This window comes from Salvelinus fontinalis, chromosome 12 (assembly GCF_029448725.1).
Source record: "Salvelinus fontinalis isolate EN_2023a chromosome 12, ASM2944872v1, whole genome shotgun sequence".
Classification (NCBI taxonomy): Eukaryota; Metazoa; Chordata; class Actinopteri; order Salmoniformes; family Salmonidae; genus Salvelinus; species Salvelinus fontinalis.
The window spans coordinates 15,373,181-15,394,276 of NC_074676.1; the positions used below are offsets into that span (position 1 = coordinate 15,373,181).

Consider the following 21,096-nt stretch of genomic DNA (forward strand, 5'->3'; position numbering starts at 1 on the left):
GTCAGATGAAGTAGATGCTAAACTACAGGACTGCTTTGCTAGCACAGACTGGATTATGTTCCGGGATTCTTCCGATGGCATTGAGGAGTTCACCACATCAGTCACTGGCTTTATCAATAAGTGCATCAAGGACGTCATCCCCACAGTGACTGTACGTACATACCCCAACCAGAAGCCATGGATTACAGGCAACATTCGCACTAAGCTAAAGGGTAGAGCTGCCGCTTTCAAGGAGCGGGACTCTAACCCAGAAGCTTAGAAGAAATCCAGCTATGCTCTCCGACTAACCATCAAACAGGCAAAGCTTCAATACAGGACTAAGATTGAACCGTACTACACCGGCTCCGACGCTCATCAGATGTGGCAGGGCTTGCAAACTATTACAGACTACAAAGGGAAGCACAGCCGAGAGCTTCCCAGTGACACGAGCCTACCAGATGAGCTAAATAACTTCTATGCTCGCCTTCGAGGAAAGTAATACTGAAACATGCATGAGAGCATCAGTTGTTCCGGACGACTGTGTGATCAGAGACCTGACCGTGTAGTGCCAGGACAACAACCGCTCCCTCAATGTGATCAAGACAAAGGAGATGAATGTGGACTACAGGAAAAGGAGGACCGAGCAAACCTCCATTCTCATCGACGGGGCTGTAGAGGAGCAGGTTGTGAGCTTCAAGATCCTTGGCGTCCACATCACCAACAAACTAACATGGTGCAAGCACACCAAGACAGTTGTGAAGAGGGCACGACAAAATCTATTCCCCCTAAGGAGACTGAAAATATTTGGCCTGGGTCCTCAGATCCTCAAAAGGTTTTACAGCTGCACCATCGAGAGCATCCTGACGGGTTGCGTCACTGCCTGGTATGGCAACTGCTTGGCCTCCGACCGCAAGACACTACAGAGGGTAGTGTGTACGGTCCAGTACATCACTGGGGCCAAGCTTCCTGCCATCCAGGAACTCTATACCAGGCGGTGTCAGAGGAAGACCCTAAAAATTGTCAAAGACTCCAGCCACCCTAGTCATAGACTGCTCTCTCTGCTACCGCACGGCAAGCGGTACTGGAGCGTCAAGTCTAGGTCCAAGAGGCTCCTAAATAGCTTCTACCCCCAAGCCAGACTCCTGAATAGCTAATCAAATGGCTACCCAGACTATTTGCATTGCCCCCCCAGAACACTGCTGCTATCTCTGTTATTATCTATGCATAGTTACTTAAATAACTCTACTTACATGTACATATTACCTCAATTACCTTGACACCAGTGCCTCCGCACATTGACTCTGTACTGGTACCCCCTGTATATAGCCCCGCTATTGTTATTTACTGCTGTTCTTTAATTGTTTGTTATTCTTATCTCTTACCTTTTTTTTTGGGGGGGGGGGGGGTATTTTCTTAAAACTGCATTGTTGGTTAAGGGCTTGTAAGTAAGCATTTCATTGTAAGGTCTACTACACCTGTTGTGTTCGGCGCATGTGACAAATAAAATTTGATATCACTGGAGTCGTTGCAAATCAATTTGTGTCACTTGTGGAGCATAACTGGAGCTGGCAAACGAGTTAAATAAATAGCCTATAACTTCAGTTTGTTGTTGTAGACTTGTGTTATTGTGCAATTATTAATGGCCATGTTGAGTTAATTCAATTGGAACTGATAAATGTTGATCTCACAGCTCTATCACAATTGCGGATAAACTGTTGTTAGAATGCATTCGATTGATGTAACAATCAGACTGGGCTGCAGGTAAACATAAAACACTGGCTATTGTTGAAAAGCATATTAGTTCATATTATTATGGATATGAAATCTGCTCTTTTTATTCTCTGTCCCCAACGCACTAGACGACCAGTTCTTATAGCCTTTAGCCGTGCCCTTATCCTACTCCTCCTCTATTCCTCTGGTGATGTAGAGGTTAACCCAGGCCCTGTAGCCCCTAGTTCCACTCCTATTGCCCAGGCGCTATCATTTGTTGACTTCTGTAACTGTAAAATCCTTGATTTCATGCATGTTAACATCAGAAGCCTCCTCCCTAAGTTTTTTCTTCTTCACTGCTTTAGCACACTCCGCCAACCCTGATGTCCTAGCCGTGTCTGAATCCTGGCTTAGTAAGGCCACCAAAAATTCTGAAATTTCCATCCCCGACTACAACATTTCCTGCCAAGATAGAACTGCCAAAGGGGGTGAGGTTGCAATGTACTGCAGAGACAGCCTGCAGAGTTCTGTCATGCAATCCAGGTCTGTGCCCAAACAGTTTGAGCTTCTACTTTTAAAAATCCACCTTTCCAGAAATAAGTCTCTCACTGTTGCCGCTTGTTATACAGACGCCCCTCAGCCCCCAGCTGTGCCCTGGACACCATATGTGAATTAATTGCCCCCCATTTATCTTCAGAGTTCGTTCTGTTAGGTGACCTAAACTGAGATATGCATAACACCCCGGCCGTCCTACAATCTAAACTAGATGCCCTCAATCTCACCCAAGTTATCATGGAACCTACCAGGTACAACCCCAAATCCGTAAACACGGGCACCCTCATAGATATCATCCTGACCAACCTGCCCACTAAATACACCTCTGCTGTCTTCAACCAGGATCTCAGCGATCACTGCCTCATTGCCTGCATCCGTAATGGGTCTGCGGTCAAACAACCACCCCTCATCACTGTTAAACGCTCCCTAAAACACTTCAGCGAGCAGGCCTTTCTAATCGACCTGGCCCGGTTATCCTGGAAGGATATTGACCTCATTCCGTCAGTAGAGGATGCCTTGTTATGCTTTAAAAGTGCTTTCCTCATCATCTTAAATAAGCATGCCCCATTTATACAATTTGGAACCAGGAACAGATATAGCCCTTGGTTCACTCCAGACCTGACTGCCCTTGATCAGCACAAAAACATCCTGTGGCGTTCTGCATTAGGATCGAACAACCCCCGCGATATGCTACTTTTCTGGGAAATTAGGAACCAATATACACAGGCAGTTAGGAAAGCAAAGGCGAGCTTTTTCAAACAGAAATTTGCATCCTGTATCACAAACTCCAAAAAGTTCTGGGACAGTGTAAAGTCCATGGAGAATAATAGCACCTCCTCCCAGCTGCACACTGCACTGAGGCTAGGAAACACTGTCACCACTGATAAATCCACGATAATTGAGAATTTCAATAAGCATTTTTCTACGGCTGGCTATGCTTTCCACCTGGCTACCCCTACCCCAGTCATCAGCTCTGCACCCCCCACAGCAACTTTCCCAAGCCTCCCCCATATCTCCTTCACCCAAATCCAGATAGCTGATGTTCTAAAAGAGCTAGACCCCTACAATCAGCTGGGCTAGACAATCTGGGCCCTCTTTTTCTAAAATGATCCACCGCAATTGTTGCAACCCCTATTACTAGCCTGTTCAACCTCTCTTTCGTATCGTCTGAGATCCCCAAAGATTGGAAAGCTGCTGCGGTCATCCCCCTCTTCAAAGGGGAGACACCCTAGACGGAAACTGTTACAGACCTATAGCCATCCTGTTCTGCCTTTCTAAAGTCTCCGAAATCCAAGTTAATAAACAGATCACCGACCATTTCGAATCCCACAGTACCATCTCCACTATGCAATCTGGTTTCCGAGCTAGTCATGGGTGCACCTCAGCCACGCTTAAGGTCCTAAACGACATCATAACCGCCATCGATAAAAGACAATACTGTTCAGCCGTATTCAACGACCTGGCCAAGGCTTTCGACTCATGTCAATCACCGCATTCTTATAGGCATACTCAACAGCCTTGGTTTCTCAAATGACTGCCTTGCCTGGTTCACCAACTACTTCTCAGACAGAGTTCAGTGTGTCAAATCGGAGGGCCTGTTGTCCGGACATCTGGCAGTCTCTATGGGGGTGCCACAGGGTTCAATTCTCGGGCTGACTCTTTTTTTTGTATACATCAATGATGTCGCTCTTGCTGCTGGTGATTCTTTGATCCACCTCACTGCAGACGACACCATTCTGTATACTTCTGGCCCTTCTTTGGACACTGTGTTAACTTCTTATGGCTGCAGGAGCAGTATTGAGTAGCTTGGATGAAAGGTGCACAGAGGTGCCCAGAGTAAACGGCCTGCTCCTCAGTCATAGTTGTGAATATATGCATATTATTATTAGTATTGGATAGAAAACACTCTGAAGTTTCTAAAACTGTTTGAATTATGTCTGTGAGTATAACAGAACTCATATGGCAGGCAAAAAACCTGAGAAAATATCCAAACAGGAAGTGGAAATTCTGAGGCTGGTCAATTTTCAACCAAGATCCTATTGAATTCACAGCGAGATATGATTGAGTTTGCACTTCCTACGGCTTCCACTAGCCACTGCCATGACCTGACCATTCTTTGACCATGCGCGTTCACATGAGAGGGAGCTCTGTTCCATCGCTCATCTGAAGTCAATGTAATTCTCCGGTTGGAACGTTATTCAAGATTTATGTTAAAAATATTCTAAAGATTGATTCAATACATCGCTTGACATGTTTCTATTGACTGTTACGGAACTTTTGGACATTTCGTCTGCTTTTTGTGAACGCACTTCCTGACTTTGGATTTGTTTACCATACACGCTACAAAAATAGCTATTTGGACATAAATGATGGACATTATTATGCCAGCAGCATACCACCCTGCATACCACTACTGGCTTGCTTCTGAAGCTAAGCAGGGTTGGTCCTGGTCAGTCCCTGGATGGGAGACCAGATGCTGCTGGAAGTGGTGTTGGAGGGCCAGTAGGAGGCACTCTTTCCTCTGGTCTAAAAAAAATATCCCAATGCCCCAGGGCAGTGATTGGGGACACTGCCCTGTGTAGGGTGCTGTCTTTCGGATGGGACGTTAAACGGGTGTCCTGACTCTCTGAGGTCATTAAAGATCCCACGGCACTTATCGTAAGAGTAGGGGTGTTAACCCCGGTGTCCTGGCTAAATTCCCAATCTGGCCCTCTTACCATCATGGTCACCTAATAACCCCTAGTTTACAATTGGCTCATTCATCCCCCTCCTCTCCCCTGTAACTATTCCCCAGGTCGTTGCTGCAAATGAGAACGTGTTCTCAGTCAACTTACCTGGTAAAATAAAAAAATAAAAAAAAATTACCGAACAAAATGAAAATGTCTTGTGGGAGTCCTGGGAGTGCATTCCGACGAAGATCAGCAAAGGTAAGTGAAGATTTATAATGCTTTTTATGAGTTTTTTTGACTGCACAATTTGGCGGGTAATTGTATGGCTTGCTTTTGTGGCTGAGCGCTGTTTTCAGATTATTGTGTTTTGCCGTAAATCTGACACAGCGGTTGCATTAAGAACAAGTGTATCTTTAATTCTATGTAAAACATGTATTTTTCATCAAAGTTTATGATGAGTATTTCTGTTATTTGACGTGGCTCTCTGCAATTTCTCGGGATATTTTGGAGGCATTTCTGAACATGGCGCCAATGGAAACTGAGGTTTTTGGATATAAATATGAACTTAATCGAACAAGACATATATGTATTGTGTAACATGAAGTCCTATGAGTGTCATCTGATGAAGATCATCAAAGTTTAGTGATTCATTTTATCTCTATTTGTGCTTTTTGTGACTCCTCTCTTTGGCTGGAAAATTGCTGAATTTTTCTGTGAGTTGGTGGTGACCTAACATAATCGTTTGTGGTGCTTTCACTGAAAAGCCTATTTGAAATCGGAAACTTTGGTGGGATTAACAACAAGATTACCTTTAAAATGGTCTAAGATACATGTATGTTTGAGGAATTTTAATTATGAGATTTCTGTTGTTTGAATTTAGCGCCCTGCACTTTCACTGGCTGTTGTTATATCATCCCGTTAACGGGATTGCAGCCATAATTAACTAACCTCCAGACGAGCTTCAATGCCATACAACACTCCTTCCGTGGCCTCCAACTGCTCTTAAATGCAAGTAAAAATAAATGCATGCTCTTCAACCGATCGCTGCCCGCACCTGCCCGCCCGTCTAGCATCACTACTCTGGACAGTTCTGACTTAGAATATGTGGACAACTACAAAAACCTAGGTGTCTGGTTAGACTGTAAACTCTCCTTCTAGACTCACATTAAGCATCTCCAATCCAAAATTCAATCTAGAATCGGCTTCCTATTTCGCAAAACAAAGCATCCTTCACTCATGTTGCCAAACATACTCTCGTAAAACTGACTATCCTACCGATCCTTGACTTCGGCGATGTCATTTACAAAATAGCCTCCAACACTCTACTCAGCAAATTGGATGCAGTATATCACAGTGCCATCCGTTTTGTCACCAAAGCCCCATTTTTTTATATTTTACCAGGTAAGTTGACTGAGAACACGTTCTCATTTGCAGCAACGACCTGGGGAATAGTTACAGGGGAGAGGAGGGGGATGAATGAGCCAATTGTAAACTGGGGATTATTAGGTGACCATGATGGTTTGAGGGCCAGATTGGGAATTTAGCCAGGACACCGGTCTAGGATCAGCGTGGCGCTAGCGGCACACCCCCCCCCCCCCCACTGAAAAACCAGTGCCGCGAAATTCAAAAAAAATATATTTTTTAAATATTTAACTTTCACACATTAAAGTCCAATACAGCTAATGAAAGACACAGATCTTGTGAATCCAGTCAACATGTCCGATTTTTAAAATGTTTTACAGGGAAGACACAATATGTAAAGATGTACATCTATTACCTAAAAACACATTAGCATAATCCACCATCTTTTATTTGTCCACCAACACCAGTAGCCATCACCAATTCGGCTAAACTAAGATATTTATAGCCCCTAACCAACAAAAAAACTCATTAGATGACAGTCTGATAACATATTTATGGTATGGGATAGGTTTTGTTAGAAAAAAGTGCATATTTCAGGTAGATGGCATAGGTTACAATTCCACCCACCGTCACAAATGGAATAGAAAAACTACTTAGAGCAACGTGTTTACCTACTTACTAATCATCAAACATTTCGTAAAAATACACAGCATACACGAATCGAAAGACACAGATCCTGTGAATACAGACAATATTTCAGATTTTCTAAGTGTCTTACAGCGAAAACACAATAAATCGTTATATTAGCGTAGCACATAGCACATAGCAGCCCAGCATTGATTCTAGCCAAAGTGAGCGATAAAAGTCAACATCGCCAAAAGATATTAATTTTTTCACTAACCTTCTCAGAATTCTTCGGATGACACTCCTGTAACATCATATTACACATTCCATATAGAGTTTGATCGCAAATGTTTATATTTAGCCACCAAAATCATGGTTAGACAATGTGAAATGTAGACAAGCTGGTCAGAAAAAGTCCTTGCGCCACTTAGACAGTGATCTACTCTTATACATAAATACTCATAAACGTGACTAAAAAATATAGGGTGGACAGGGATTGATAGACAATTTAATTCTTAATACAATTGCGGAATAACATTTTTTAATTTATCCTTACTTTTCAATACAGTTTGCGCCTAGCGAAGCTACGTCATAAAACATGGCGTCCTAAGCCACTAAAATGTTTCGACAGAAACACGATTTATCATAATAAAAATGTCCTACCTTGAGCTGTTCTTCCATCAGTATCTTGGGCAAAGGATCCTTTCTTGAGAGCAATCGTCTTTTGGTGGAAAGCTGTCCTCTTGCCATGTGGAAATGCCTACTGCGTTCGGGATGAACTGAAAAGCGTGCCCAACTATTCACATCGTTGCAAAAATAAATGTCCCAAAATCGCACTAAACGGATATAAATTGCTATAAAACGCTTTAAATTAACTACCTTATGATGTTTTTAACTCCCATAACGAGTAGAAACATGACCCGAGTAATATTACCCCCTTCACTAATGCTTGGAACAGGAGCGGGCCGGTGTCCTCTAGGCGCATGACGCAGCTCCAAAAGAATGACTAGCTTCAGGGTTTTTTCATTTGTGGGGCCTGTGAACGCGCAATCGACCCCATTGGAATCGTCATCACGTAAAGGCATCCAGGGGAAGACGTAAGAAGTGTCCGTACAGTCATAGCAATATCAGTGCCTTTTTAACTGACTTCAGAACAGTGGCCAACATTTCTGAAATCTGAATCCATGTCAGGGAAATTGCTGTAGAATGGGCTCTGTTCCACTTAGAGACAAAATTTCAACTCCTATAGAAACTATAGACTGTTTTCTATCCAATAATAATAATAAAATGCATATTGTACGATCAAGGATTTTGTGGGAAGCCGTTTCAAAAATTACCAAATTAGCATAAATAGTCTAAACAGCGCCCCCATCCCCAACAGGTTTTAACACCCCTACTCTTACGATAAGTGCCATAGGATTTTTAATGACCTCAGAGAGTCAGGACACCCGTTTAACGTCCCATCCGAAAGACAGCACCCTACACAGGGCAGTGTCCCCAATCACTGCCCTGGGGCATTGGGATATTTTTTAGACCAGAGGAAAGAGTGCCTCCTACTGGCCCTCCAACACCACTTCCAGCAGCATCTGGTCTCCCATCCAGGGACTGACCAGGACCAACCCTGCTTAGCTTCAGAAGCAAGCCAGCAGTGGTATGCAGGGTGGTATGCTGCTGGCATATACTACCCACCACTGCAACCTGTATGCTCTCGTTGGCTGGCCCTCGCTTCATATTCATCGCCAAACCCACTGGCTCCAGGTCATCTATAAGTCTTTGCTAGGTAAAGCCCCACCTTATCTCAGCTCACTGGTCACCATAGCAGCATCCACCCGTAGCACACGATCCAGCAGGTATATTTCACTTGTCACCCACAAAGCCAATTCCTGCTTTGGCCGCCTTTCCTTCCAGTTCTCTGCTGCCAATGACTGGAAAGAATTGCAAAAATCACTGAAGCTGGAGACCCATATCTCCCTCACTAACTTTAAGCACCAGCTGTCAGAGCAGCTCACAGATCACTGCATCTGTAAATAGCCCATCCAACTACCGCATCCCCATACGGATATTTTTTGGTTGTTGCTCCTTTGCACCCAAGTATCTCTACTTGCACATCTATCACTCCAGTGTTTAATTGCTAAATTGTAATTATTTTGCCAATCTGGCCTATTTATTGCCTTACCTCCCTTATCTTACCTCATTTGCACACATTGTTTATAGACTTTTTTTTCTCTATTGTGTTATTGACTGTATGTTTGTTTATTCCATGTGTATCTCTGTGTTGTTGTTTGTGTCGCACTGCTTTGCTTTATCTTGGCCAGGTCGCAGATGTAAAGGAGAACTTGTTTTCAACTAGCCTACCTGGTTAAATAAAGGTTGAATAAAAAAAAAATACCAAATTGTTTCATTGTATACTTAGCTGTGCCTTGCAAGTTCTACAACTAACTGATTTTGTTATCAAAGCTCGAGTTTTGAAACAGCCTATAATAGGGTCTGAGAATAACAATATTGGCAGGCCAGGCATATAGCCAATAATATGGGTTAATGTATTAGGCCTGCCTGCTGCAAAAATGTAGTTCATACAGACCTATTTTTATTAGGTTCATGTTAGACCTACATTTTTAAAGACATGTTTTAAAAATAAATCTGAGCCCTAGATCTCGGGTTGCTTTTTGACTGCGAATGTGATCTTTACTCAGAAAGGGTTGGTGACCATTGTTTTTAAACAATTAAATGTCTTGAACATACTTCTTACTTCAAGACAGAGCCCATCCCACTCGCCCCCTCACAGCTGCTGTACCAAGCAGTGGGCTTGTCATGTGTACCGAGTAACCAACAACGGCGTAAACTTTTCATTCGGAAGATCGATCGCATTTCATTTGACAGCCAAACACAAATCGATACCATGCTTAGACGGATACTTCAAATGGTAAGATTCCAGAATCAAATCGGCAGGCGTGCAGTTTGTATGAAACCAGGTCCGTTTTATTGTGTTGCACAGGCCTTCCCTTCTGTGTCTGTCTGTTGTCAGCCAGCCAGGCCGACACAACAAAACCAGCCGAGATTGATACATGGCTCTGATGCGAGCTAGTTATTTAACGTTTAGCTAGCTGGCTCAAATGTACAGGTATAAAAAGTCAGTAGACAGTTAACTTAGCGTGTTGTTACAATTCGCTTACTACTAACTTAGCTAGTAAAATATAAGTTTGTCTCTTGCCATGGCTGATGGTTAAAATGTAGTTAGTTACCGTCGCGAGCTAACGTTACGCAACATGCCCAGCCAGCTAGCTAGCGCTACAGGTTAGCCGTTGCAATTGTTACTACTGTTAGATAGCATCCTCCAGAGAACTAGGTTAGCTTGCTAAGTTAACCTATAACCGCTACCTAGATGGCGAACGTTAGCCTTCTCGTTTAGCTATGTGTGTAGATAGTTAGCTTTTGTTGCTGTAATGTCAAGCAATTAATGTCAATCAGACATTACCTCCAGAGATTTTTATAACTAACCCAAGATAGACCACAGCCTGTCGTTGTCTAATGTAACGGGCAGAACAAGCAAGGAGGGAACGCCTACACTGTGAAGTGCGCGTGTGCAATAACTATTTGCCCATGCACTCCTTCTAAACACCAGTTTTTAAACCTTTGGCAGATGGTAAAGTCTACAAAACTTTGTCTACTTTGTTCGTAACCCATTCTAGTTTTGGAAAAATAACTGTATTGAGATCAAATGTTTAATCGATGATAAAATTAGCATAATGACGACAAATTCATCTCGCTCCATCTTTCTCCCACTGCCCAGCATATTTGGTCGAATGGAAACGCCCACCGGATGCTTCACATTTATACTTCCGGTGAAATATCTGTCTCATTGTTCTATCTGTGCTCCTACTAGCCAGCTAGCTATCATTATCATGTGTTATTGTGTATCGCAGATTCAGGTCCAGGTGTCATTAGTCCTTGACAGTTTGCATGTTCCAGTCTTTCTTTGACCAATCTGTGATGATCAATCCAACATGTTCAAAACAAAACGTAGTTAGAGACAAAGCTACTGAATGTTGTAAAAGTTAGCTACAGCTAGCTAGCCCCATTCCAACACTTCATGTTGCATGACCTCTGTTGTAGTGGTCAGACAGCAGAACAGTCAGTTCATTCTAAACCACAGATGGACATCCATTTCAGTGATATCATAGAGGATCTTTGATGATATTCAGATATTTATCTCTAGCCTACTTGTTAATCACAGCAAAAGTTTGTCAGTTACACTAATTCTGTCATATACTGCATTTCAATTGTATTTCACATTACGTAAAAAAAAATCCCTTTCCTCTATGTTATTTGGAATTGTCAAGGAAAGATACATACTCAGTAAAGTTGGAAACCATGAGGTTAAGGGTTAAAAACTATTGGGTAAAGATAAAGACATCAGTTCTAGGAGATACTCCCTCAATGTGATCCACATTGTCGATGCTTCCCATCCAAAACAGTTCTGAACAGTTTGTGCGTATATTATGTCAACATTTGTACTGTTGTTAGTTTGTCTTTGGCAAAAGCATTGGAAAGCACAGGGATGGGATCATCATTTTTGTCAATTATGGAGCCAAACGTACATCCCACGACCCCTAATGTATACAATACATTAAGATGAATGTGTACTACAAATACAATGGGAGAAACGCAGCAGCACATTATAGCTATTCAATCAGACCAAAAAGAGAAGAGAACATTTACAAACAATAAAACAAATATTAGTGGAACATCACACTGATTTTGATAAATAATTTGTTGTCACAGACGGCCAGTATATCGGTGCTATATTGTACGGTTTTGACAATATCGCAATATTATTTTTGCACTAGTTGACTGTACCTGCACCAAAACTCCAGTATTTTTCCATTACAGCTTGTGCACCATCTTTTTAAATAAGGAGCCATTTTGTTTTCAGCACTTTTTTATTTCCATGACTGATCAAAACTCTTTTTTTCATGGCTCTCTCTTGTCCCTCTGCAGCAGACATATGGTGAGCAATATATTTGAAACATTGAATCTCAATAAAATCACAGTATTGAATCGCAATCCATATAGAATTGTGAGAATCGCAATACATATCATATCAGTATCTAAGTATTGTGATAATATATTGTGAGGTCCCTGGCAATTCCCAGCCCAAAACGTAACACTATCGTGTTTGCCTGTTGGCTGTGAAAATGTTCGTTTAACAAACATTTTCATTATTGATTAACAAACTTCTGATCATTGATTATCTTCACCACATGCATTTCATTGTTATTTTGTTTAACTCCACCCCTCAGAGTCAGCATTGCTGTCATTTGTGAGCAGATCCTTCTGCATATACCACTAGGCACAAACTGCCCACCCTAATATCTGCCCACCCGGGCAAGAATTGGATGCACCCAATCTTTTTTTCCTGGACAAGTGCAGTACATCACCTGTACGGATTGGAAGCTATATGGTGAAAGAATAGCACAGTGTATAAGTGTACTACTGTTTTCAAGGACCAAGATTTTGTAGTGGATGGAGTAGAGTATATGCCTCTGCACCGCAGGATCATAGGATCGAGCCTCCCTTCAGCTGATCCCACTCTCTCAATACATTGGCTGGAGCAAAGCGAGGCTTATGGTAAAAGGCTGTATTAAGACTCATACGCCGCGCTACAGTATTCCACCTCTATAAAAGTGTTGTCACGCACAGGCCCCACATGTGAACATCAGAACAGGGGTCTGCAGTGTAGAGGCAACCAGAAAAGCCTGGTCCTCTGAGGCAGTAGAACTCTCACATGCACCGTGCTACAGTAGCTCCATCTTGCCCTCTGACAGGCTAGGTGGAATTGTCACTATATTGCTTTCATCTATCCAACACTCTGAGGTCTAACAAGTGTTTAGGGGCTAGGGTTTGATTGGGATTCAGAAGTGTCAATTTGTCTTACCAAGATTCCTCTCGTTCTCTTCCCTCACCCCCTTTTCAAAATGGATTAGAGGGTTAGATTGGAGGTTTCTCCCTTCAACCTTTCTCCTCCAATGCATTTGAAGAGGCGAGGAGAGAGGATGCAAGAAATTAACGAAGGGCCACACAGTGTTAGCATTCCTGCCTGACTACATTGCAGATGCATGCCAGATTTCACGCCTGGGGAGGTGTTAAACATATAAACTAACCACATCATATGATATAGCAATCTGATGCCCAACTGTGCAGTCGATGACGTGGCGCACAATCATTGGTTATGTAATGCAACATCAGCAATGTAGTCAGGCAGAAACACCATCACATAATTACTCCCTCCTCCCATTCACACCAATATACTTAGGTAATAGACATGACTGGGTGACATAATAAATAAATGTAAGCAACTGAATACAATGGAAATAAATGATAATAGTATACAATGGCCATTACAAGTTAAAGGTAGATTCACAATGTGACGTTACAATGAGCAGTGGGGCGACTTCTGCAACAAACAGAGTGAAGTGACATTAGAGCTTAAGCTCGTCAGCATTTGTCACACAACTATCATGCTACGAGAGTGAAGCAAACTCTTGTGCACAAGCGCAGATGCTTGCCAGTATCTGTGTGACTGCTGATGATGTCACCTTGGACTTCATTTGAATCAACATAAAAGGAGCATAAGTAAATGTGTGACTTTGAAGTTGTTATTTACTCACCGTTTTTTTGCTGACTTTCCTCCTGCTGGTCATCACAGCCTCATTTGTACTTGACGTTTCATCTTGGTGTATGTCAATTGTCAAATCTGACAAGTAGGCCTAAACAAAGTAATATTCAAAATATTGTTAGCATAAATAAGTACAGTACAATGGCGCCATCTACACTGAATGTTTTTTTAGAATACATGTACACATTTAGTACGTCACATTTAGCAGTCTACGGTCTATCCTGATTGAGAAGGACAAGGAGGCGTATCCACAGACTATTAGGATGTTACCCTTATTTGTTTGTCATTTACTGTTTCCTGACTGACTGGAGTTCCACTTACTACAGTGATTTTAGGAATTTCAGTGGAATGGATCTTTAGTGTTATGATTGAGACATCTGCTAATCAAAAATAAGAATCAATGGCACAATGTTAACATGAAACTGTCTGTCTTACCTCAATGTGCATTTTAGAAGCTTGACTCCCATTTCTGGTGTTGCTGGAAGTTGATAGACACCCATAGGCCTACACCACAACAGTCTGGTATTCACATGGAAGAAAAACAGAGAATAAACAACATATCATGTTATAAAGTAATTTCCCTTTAAAATATACATTGTGGAACAAATAATCTCCACTCATCTTCAAGTAGGCAGAACACACAGAGCAATCTTGGCCCTTCTTACTCTGGTCTGTGCTTGCCAGAATAATGTTTGTACTTTATCCAACAATAATGTGCCAAATTTAAAGCTAAAACATCTTGTAAATAACTTGGGACTTCTATGGCATTTCACTTGTCTTTAGACATTACTCGCCTGGATGAGGCTTATCCTCATCCAGGAAGCAGCCGCGCTCAGGTCTGTTCAAAGCTGGTCCGACCAATCGGATTCCACGCTTCAAGATTGCTTCGATCACGTGCACTGGGATATGTTCCGCATAATGTCGAACAACAACATTGATGAATACGCTGATTCAGTGAGTGAGTTTATTAGCAAGTGCATCGGTGATGTTGTACCCACAGGGTCTATTAAAACATTCCCCAACCAGAAACCGTGGATTGATGGCAGCATTCGCGCAAAACTGAAAGTGCGAACCACTGCTTTTAATCAGGGCAAGGTGACCAGAAACATGACCGAATACAAACAGTGTAGCTATTCCCTTCGCAAGGCAATCAAACAAGCTAAGTGTCAGTATAGAGACAAAGTGGAGTCGCAAGTCAACGGCTCAGACACGAGAGGTATGTGGCAGGGTCTACAGTCAATCACGGACAAAAGAAAAAACAGCCCCGTCGCGGACCACGATGTCTTGCTCCCAGACAGACTAAACAACTTCTTTGCTCTCTTTGAGGGTTAATACAGTGCCACTGACACGGCCCGCTACCAAAACCTGCGGGCTCTCCTTCACTGCAGCCAACGTGAGTAAAACATTTAAACGTGTTAACCCTCGCAAGGCTGCAGGCCCAGACGGCATCCCCGGCCGTGGCCTCAGAGCATGCGCAGACCAGCTGGCTGGTGTGTTTACAGACATTTTCAATCAATCCTTATCCCAGTCTGCTGTTCCCACATGCTTCAAGAGGACCACCATTGTTCCTGTTCCCAAGAAAGCTAAGGTAACTGAGCTAAACGACTACCGCCCCGTAGCACTCACTTCCGTTATCATGAAGTGCTTTGAGAGACTAGTCAAGGACCATATCACCTTCACCCTACCTGACACCCTAGACCCACTCCTATTTGCTTACCGCCCCAATAGGTCCACAGACGACGCAATCGCAATCACACTGCACACTGCCCTAACCCATCTGGACAAGAGGAATACCTATGTAAGAATGTTGTTCATCGATTACAGCTCACCATTTAACACCATAGTACCCTCCAAACTCGTCATTAAGCTCGAGACCCTGGGTCTCGACCACGCCCTGTGCAACTGGTTCCTGGACTTCCTGACGGGCCGCCCCCAGGTGGTGAGGGTAGGTAACAACATCTCCACCCCGCTGATCCTCAACACTGGGGCCCCACAAGGGTGCGTTCTCAGCCCTCTCCTGTACTCCCTGTTCACCCACGACTGCGTGGCTATGTACGCCTCCAACTCAATCATCAAGTTTGCAGATGACACTACAATTGTAGGCTTGATTACCAGCAATGACGAGACGGCCTACAGGGAGGAGGTGAGGGCCCTCGGGGTGTGGTGTCAGGAAAATAACCTCGCACTCAATGTCAACAAAACAAAGGAGATGATCGTGGACTTCAGGAAACAGCAGAGGGAGCAGCCCCCTATCCACATTGACGGGACAGTAGTGGAGAAGGTGGAAAGTTTTAAGTTCCTCAGCGTACATATCACGGACAAACTAAAATGGTCCACCCCCACAGACAGCGTGGTGAAGAAGGCACAGTAGCTCCTCTTCAACCTCAGGAGGCTGAAGAAATTCGGCTGGTCACCAAAAACACTCACAAACTTTTACAGATGCACAATCGAGAGCATCTTGTTGGGCTGTATCCCTGCCTGGTACGGCAACTGCTCCGCCCATAACCGTAAGGCTCTCCAGAGAGTAGTGAGGTCTGCACAACGCTTCACCGGGGGCAAACTACCTGCCCTCCAGGACACCTACACCACCCGATGTCACAGGAAGGCCAAAAAGATAATCAAGGACAACAACCACCCGAGCCACTGCCTGTTCACCCCACTATCATCCAGAAGGCGAGGTCAGTACAGGTGCATCAAAGCGGGAACCGAGAGACTGAAGAACAGCTTCTATATCAAGGCCATCAGACTGTTAAACAGCCATCACTAACATTGAGTGGCTGCTGCCAACATACTGACTCAACTCTAGCCACTTTAATAATGGAAAAATGTATGTAATAAATGTATCACTAGCCACTTTCAACAATGCCACTTTATATAATGTTTACATACCCTACATTACTCATCTCATATGTATATACTGTACTCTATACCATCTACTGCATCTTGCCTATGCCGTTTGGCCATCACTCATTCATATATTTTTATGTACATATTCTTATTCATTCCTTTACACTTGTGTGTATGAGGTAGTTGTTGTGAAATTGTTCGATTATTTGTTAGATATTACTGCATGGTCGGAACTAGAAGCACAAGCATTTCGCTACACTCGCATTAACATCTGCTAACCATGTGTATGTGTATGTATGTGACAAATAAAATGTGATTTGATTTTATCTTATACAATTACAGCTCTCATTCTGTTGACAAAATGACATATGAGGCTGGCATACGCTCCTTTCAGAAAGGGGGCGTGGTTTGACATAAATTGGTTAGAGAACTTTTTTGCGTACCCAACTCTGGCGTCAGATGGCGTCACTACTACACGACGCTCGTTCCTCAAGCGATCTGTCTTGTACGATGTGGAACTCCTCTCTTAAAAATCTAGCTTTTGCTCATCCAGCTATCACTAGTTTCTAATTCTGAAAATCACTCCGCTCTCGGTAGCTATGTCTCACTAGCTACTTAGAACTACGGCAAACCATGCTCGGATCAGCTGAGCAAACCTTTTTCAGATAGAAGCCTAGTGCAAGCTTCTTTGAATGGCCATATGGTAACTATACTGAACAAAAATATGAACGCAACATGTAAAGTGTTGGTCCCATGTTTCATGTGGTGAAATAAAAGATCCCAGAAATGTTACATACCCACATAAAGCTTATTTCTCTCATTTTGTGCACAAATGTGTTTAGATCCCTGTTGGTGAGCATTTCTTCTTTGCCAATATAATCCTGACAAGTGTGGCATATCAAGAAGATGATTAAACAGCATAATCATTACACAGGTGCATGTAATGGTGGAGACAATAAAGGCCACTCTAAAATGTGCAGTTTTGCCACACATCACAATAGCACCGATGTCTCAAGTTTTGGCGGGAACGTGCAATTGGCATACTGAATGTCCACCAGAGCTGTTGCCTGAGAATATAATACGAATTTTGCTACCATAAGACGCCTCCAACGTCAGTTTAGAGAATTAAGCAGTACGTCCAACTGGCTTCATAACCGCAGACCATGTGTAACCACGCCAGCCCAGGACCTCCACATCCGGCTGAAGAAACTGAAGAGTATTTCTGTCTGTAATAAAGTCATTTTGTGGGCTGCGCCATGGGTGTGCCCGATTTCCTTATATGAACTCAGTAAAATCCTTGAATTTATATTTTTGTTCAGTATAGTTTGATAGATTGTTGATGGCACCAAAATTATGGGACTGTTCTCATAAATCAGCGTGTATCTGTCAGCTGGCACTGTGCCTCGCTACTTTGTAACATATAAGTTGGCTGCGCTGTAGAACTCGGTGCACTAATCATGGCAGAACAGATATAACTAATTTGTGCGTTAGCTAGAACTTCACTATGCTAGCTAGAGGAAAGGAGTATTCAGCATTGTGTGTGTTTAACTGGCGTTGTTAGCATCGCTGTCTTTCGTTTCATGTGGCTTGATTTGAGACTAGTTCAACCAGCAAGCACACACTAGCTAGCACATTTTCATGCACTTTTAAAATTGTATAAATGTGGATTTTTACCACAACAAAGCACCTTCGCTTGATGTAGAATTAGGTAGTGAAGACTTGCAACAACAACAAAAAATCTATATTAGCTACACGTTTATAGTTTTTGGTAAGATTAAGTCTGACTCTTGAGGATGAAAGGTGGTTCAGTGGACGATGTCACCTTGGTAACATTTTCCAATGTTAGGACAGCATATTTAAGAAACTTATTTTTTGCTATAAATATGTGCTGTGATTTATTGATTAAACTCAACTGACGTTACAAAAATACATTCCATTGAATGAGCTACATTGGGGATATAACAAATTTACCTTCTTTCTCAACCATTAAACTGCCGTTCTTTAATCGATTTTTCGTTAGAAAAATTTAATTCCAGGTGATTTCACAATGCTTCTCATCTCGGCTGCTGCCGTTTGTCTCACGGTGCGCCTCCCTTTGATGGTTAACATTGCACCTGTCCTACCTCCTATTACTGTCCCTTAATTCCACATTGCAAAGTTTGTGTAACAGTATAACTTTAGTCCGTTCCCTCGCCCCGACCCGGGCGCGAACCAGGGACCCTCTGCACACATCAACAACAGTCACCCACGAAGCATCGTTACCCATCACTCCACAAAAGCCGCGGCACTTGCAGAGCAAGGGGAACCACTACTTCAAGGTCTCAAAGCGAGTGACGTCACCGATTTGAAACGCTATTAGCGCGCACCACCGCTAACTAGCTAGCCATTTCACATCGGTTACATTTGCATTTCACCATATCGGCAATCAATAGCTGTATCTCGTTATTTCTTGACGTGCAATGTCTCAACTTCATTAAAGCAGGGCCTATCCTTAATGAATAGGCTAGGGTATTCTAAACGCAACAGTCCGAAGACTGAGCACACACTCACAACATTAGCAAAGAGAAAGAGCCAGCGTGAGGGAGAGAGAGGAGGGGGCAGGCAGAAAGAACTACGTGCTCAAATGTTTTGGTAATCTGTATCTCGCAGTGTCTTGTCTTGAATGCCTCGCAAATTCACAGAAGTAGCCTAAAGTTCACCTCTTCCTCTCTGGTTTTATTAAAATTCCTCAACTTTCCCCAGGCCTTTATAGCCTACTGCTAGTTAGTATAGTGTAGTTAGTTGACTGAGCCCAATATTGTTGCTACCATGTTGTTGTTATGTTGTCTTGCTACCATGTGTTGCTGCCTAGCTATGTTGTCTTAGGGGTCTCTTTATGTAGTGTTGTCTCTCTTGTTGTGATGTGTGTTTTGTCCTATATTTATTTTGTATTTATTTATTTATTTTAATCCCAGTCCCCGCATGAGGCCTTTTGGTAGGCCGTCATTGTAAATAAGAATGTTTTCCCTAGTTAATTCAAAAGTATATAACACGGAAAATATGTTTTGTGATAATTGTGGGGGAAACGTTTTTCGGTTAGGGGTTTTTGTTAACGTGTTAAGGATCCAAATTTCGTTTAAATTTTCACACCCCTAAGCCACATTAGTTAACATCATTTGAATGAACATTCTACATTACCATGAAAAGTATTGCATCACAATACCAGGTAGCCATTGCGATTGTACCCATGATTGCCAGGGTTAGAGGTTCCAAGCCAATTGTATTTATTGTTTGCTACAACACTTTGCTTGTTTCAGCAAGGGGCAACAAAGTTTCACGTTAAGAGTCCATGTTGTCGCATAAACAGACTCAACCGCATGAAAGTGAGGCAGTCCCATCTTCAATTCAGCTGTTCATTCCAAAAAAAATATGTTTATATATATATATATATATATATATATATATATATATATATATATATATATATATATATATATACAGTGCCTTCAGAAAGTATTCATACTTCATTCTGCATTTGTTGTTATAGCCTGAATTCCAAATGTATTAAATATTTCTTTTTTCTCACCCATCTACACACAATACCCCACAATGGCAAAGTGAAAACCATGTTTTTAGAACTTTTTGCACATTTATTGAAAATGAAATACAGAAATATCTCATTTACATAAGTATTCACACCTCTGAGTCAGCACTTTGTAGAAGCACCTTTTGACAGTGATTACAGCAATGAGTCTTTTAAGAGCTTTCCACACCTGGATTGTGCAACATTTGCCCATTTATTATTTAAAAAATTCTTCAAGCTCCATCAAATTGCTTGTTGATAGTTGCTAGACAACCATTTTCAGGTCTTGCCATAGTCAAAACTGTAACTCGGCCACTCCGGAACATTCAATCTCTTCTTGGTAAGCAACTCCAGTGTAGATTTAGCCTTGTGTTTTAGGTTATTGTCCTGCTGAAAGGTGAATTCATCTCCCAGTGTCTGGTGGAAAGCTGACTGAACCAGATTTTCCTCTAGGATTTTGCCTGTAGCCTCCGAACAGTTTGGGCTAAAAACTATTATGAGTCTCTCACAAACACGTACATGTCAGTTGTTTTGCTCTTGGATGCCCACAAGCCTATTCTGAATTTCTCCGGTAACAGTTTTAAAACAGGAATGAAAGTATATATGGAGATGCCAACGCTACTTGTTTTGGTAGATTTCAGCAAATGGATGGCCTAACAAGATGCCCCCGGCTGTGACTCACTTTCAATGTTTTGTCTCCCTTCTACAGACTCCTGGGAAAGGAGGCTCTCAGAACTCTGAGTCAGACCAGCCCAGTGCAGACCTCAACAATGACCAGACCTCTGAGGTAACACTTGTCTCGTGTAACTCACCTGACTGACTCTATTGCCTACCAAAGGGGGAACCCCTGGACTACTGTACCACTGAACTTTAAGTTGTAGGGCCATGATCCCTCTCCTGTATCCTGTAGTCTGATAACATCTATGTCTGTTTGTAGGGGTTCATCTGTCCCCAGTGTATGAAGTCCCACAACTCAGCAGAGGAGCTATTCAAGCACTATGAGCTGTACCACGATTCAGGAGACCAGCCCTCACACATGGGCCCTGGCCGGTAAGAACCCCTTTCTCTACTGTTTAACATAAGGGTTATACTTCGTTGCCCTCGATCTAGGC

The 21,096-nt window shown here is 42.6% G+C and overlaps 1 protein-coding gene across 3 annotated transcripts in view; it reads left to right on the forward strand.

The window, feature by feature from the left end:
* The first annotated feature begins 9,665 nt into the window (after positions 1 to 9,665).
* The window catches only part of LOC129866870 (early endosome antigen 1-like), a 44,398-nt gene continuing 32,967 nt past the window's right edge, over positions 9,666 to 21,096 (forward strand). For 2 of the 3 annotated variants that reach the window (XM_055939876.1, XM_055939877.1), the window contains exons 1-3: positions 9,666 to 9,822; positions 20,694 to 20,771; positions 20,922 to 21,034. In XM_055939876.1, the coding sequence (XP_055795851.1) occupies positions 9,799 to 9,822; positions 20,694 to 20,771; positions 20,922 to 21,034 (215 nt within the window). In that variant the 5' untranslated portion in view covers positions 9,666 to 9,798. Of the gene's footprint in view, positions 9,823 to 20,693; positions 20,772 to 20,921; positions 21,035 to 21,096 lie in introns of those variants that run through there. The other variant, XM_055939878.1, reaches the window with a different exon arrangement.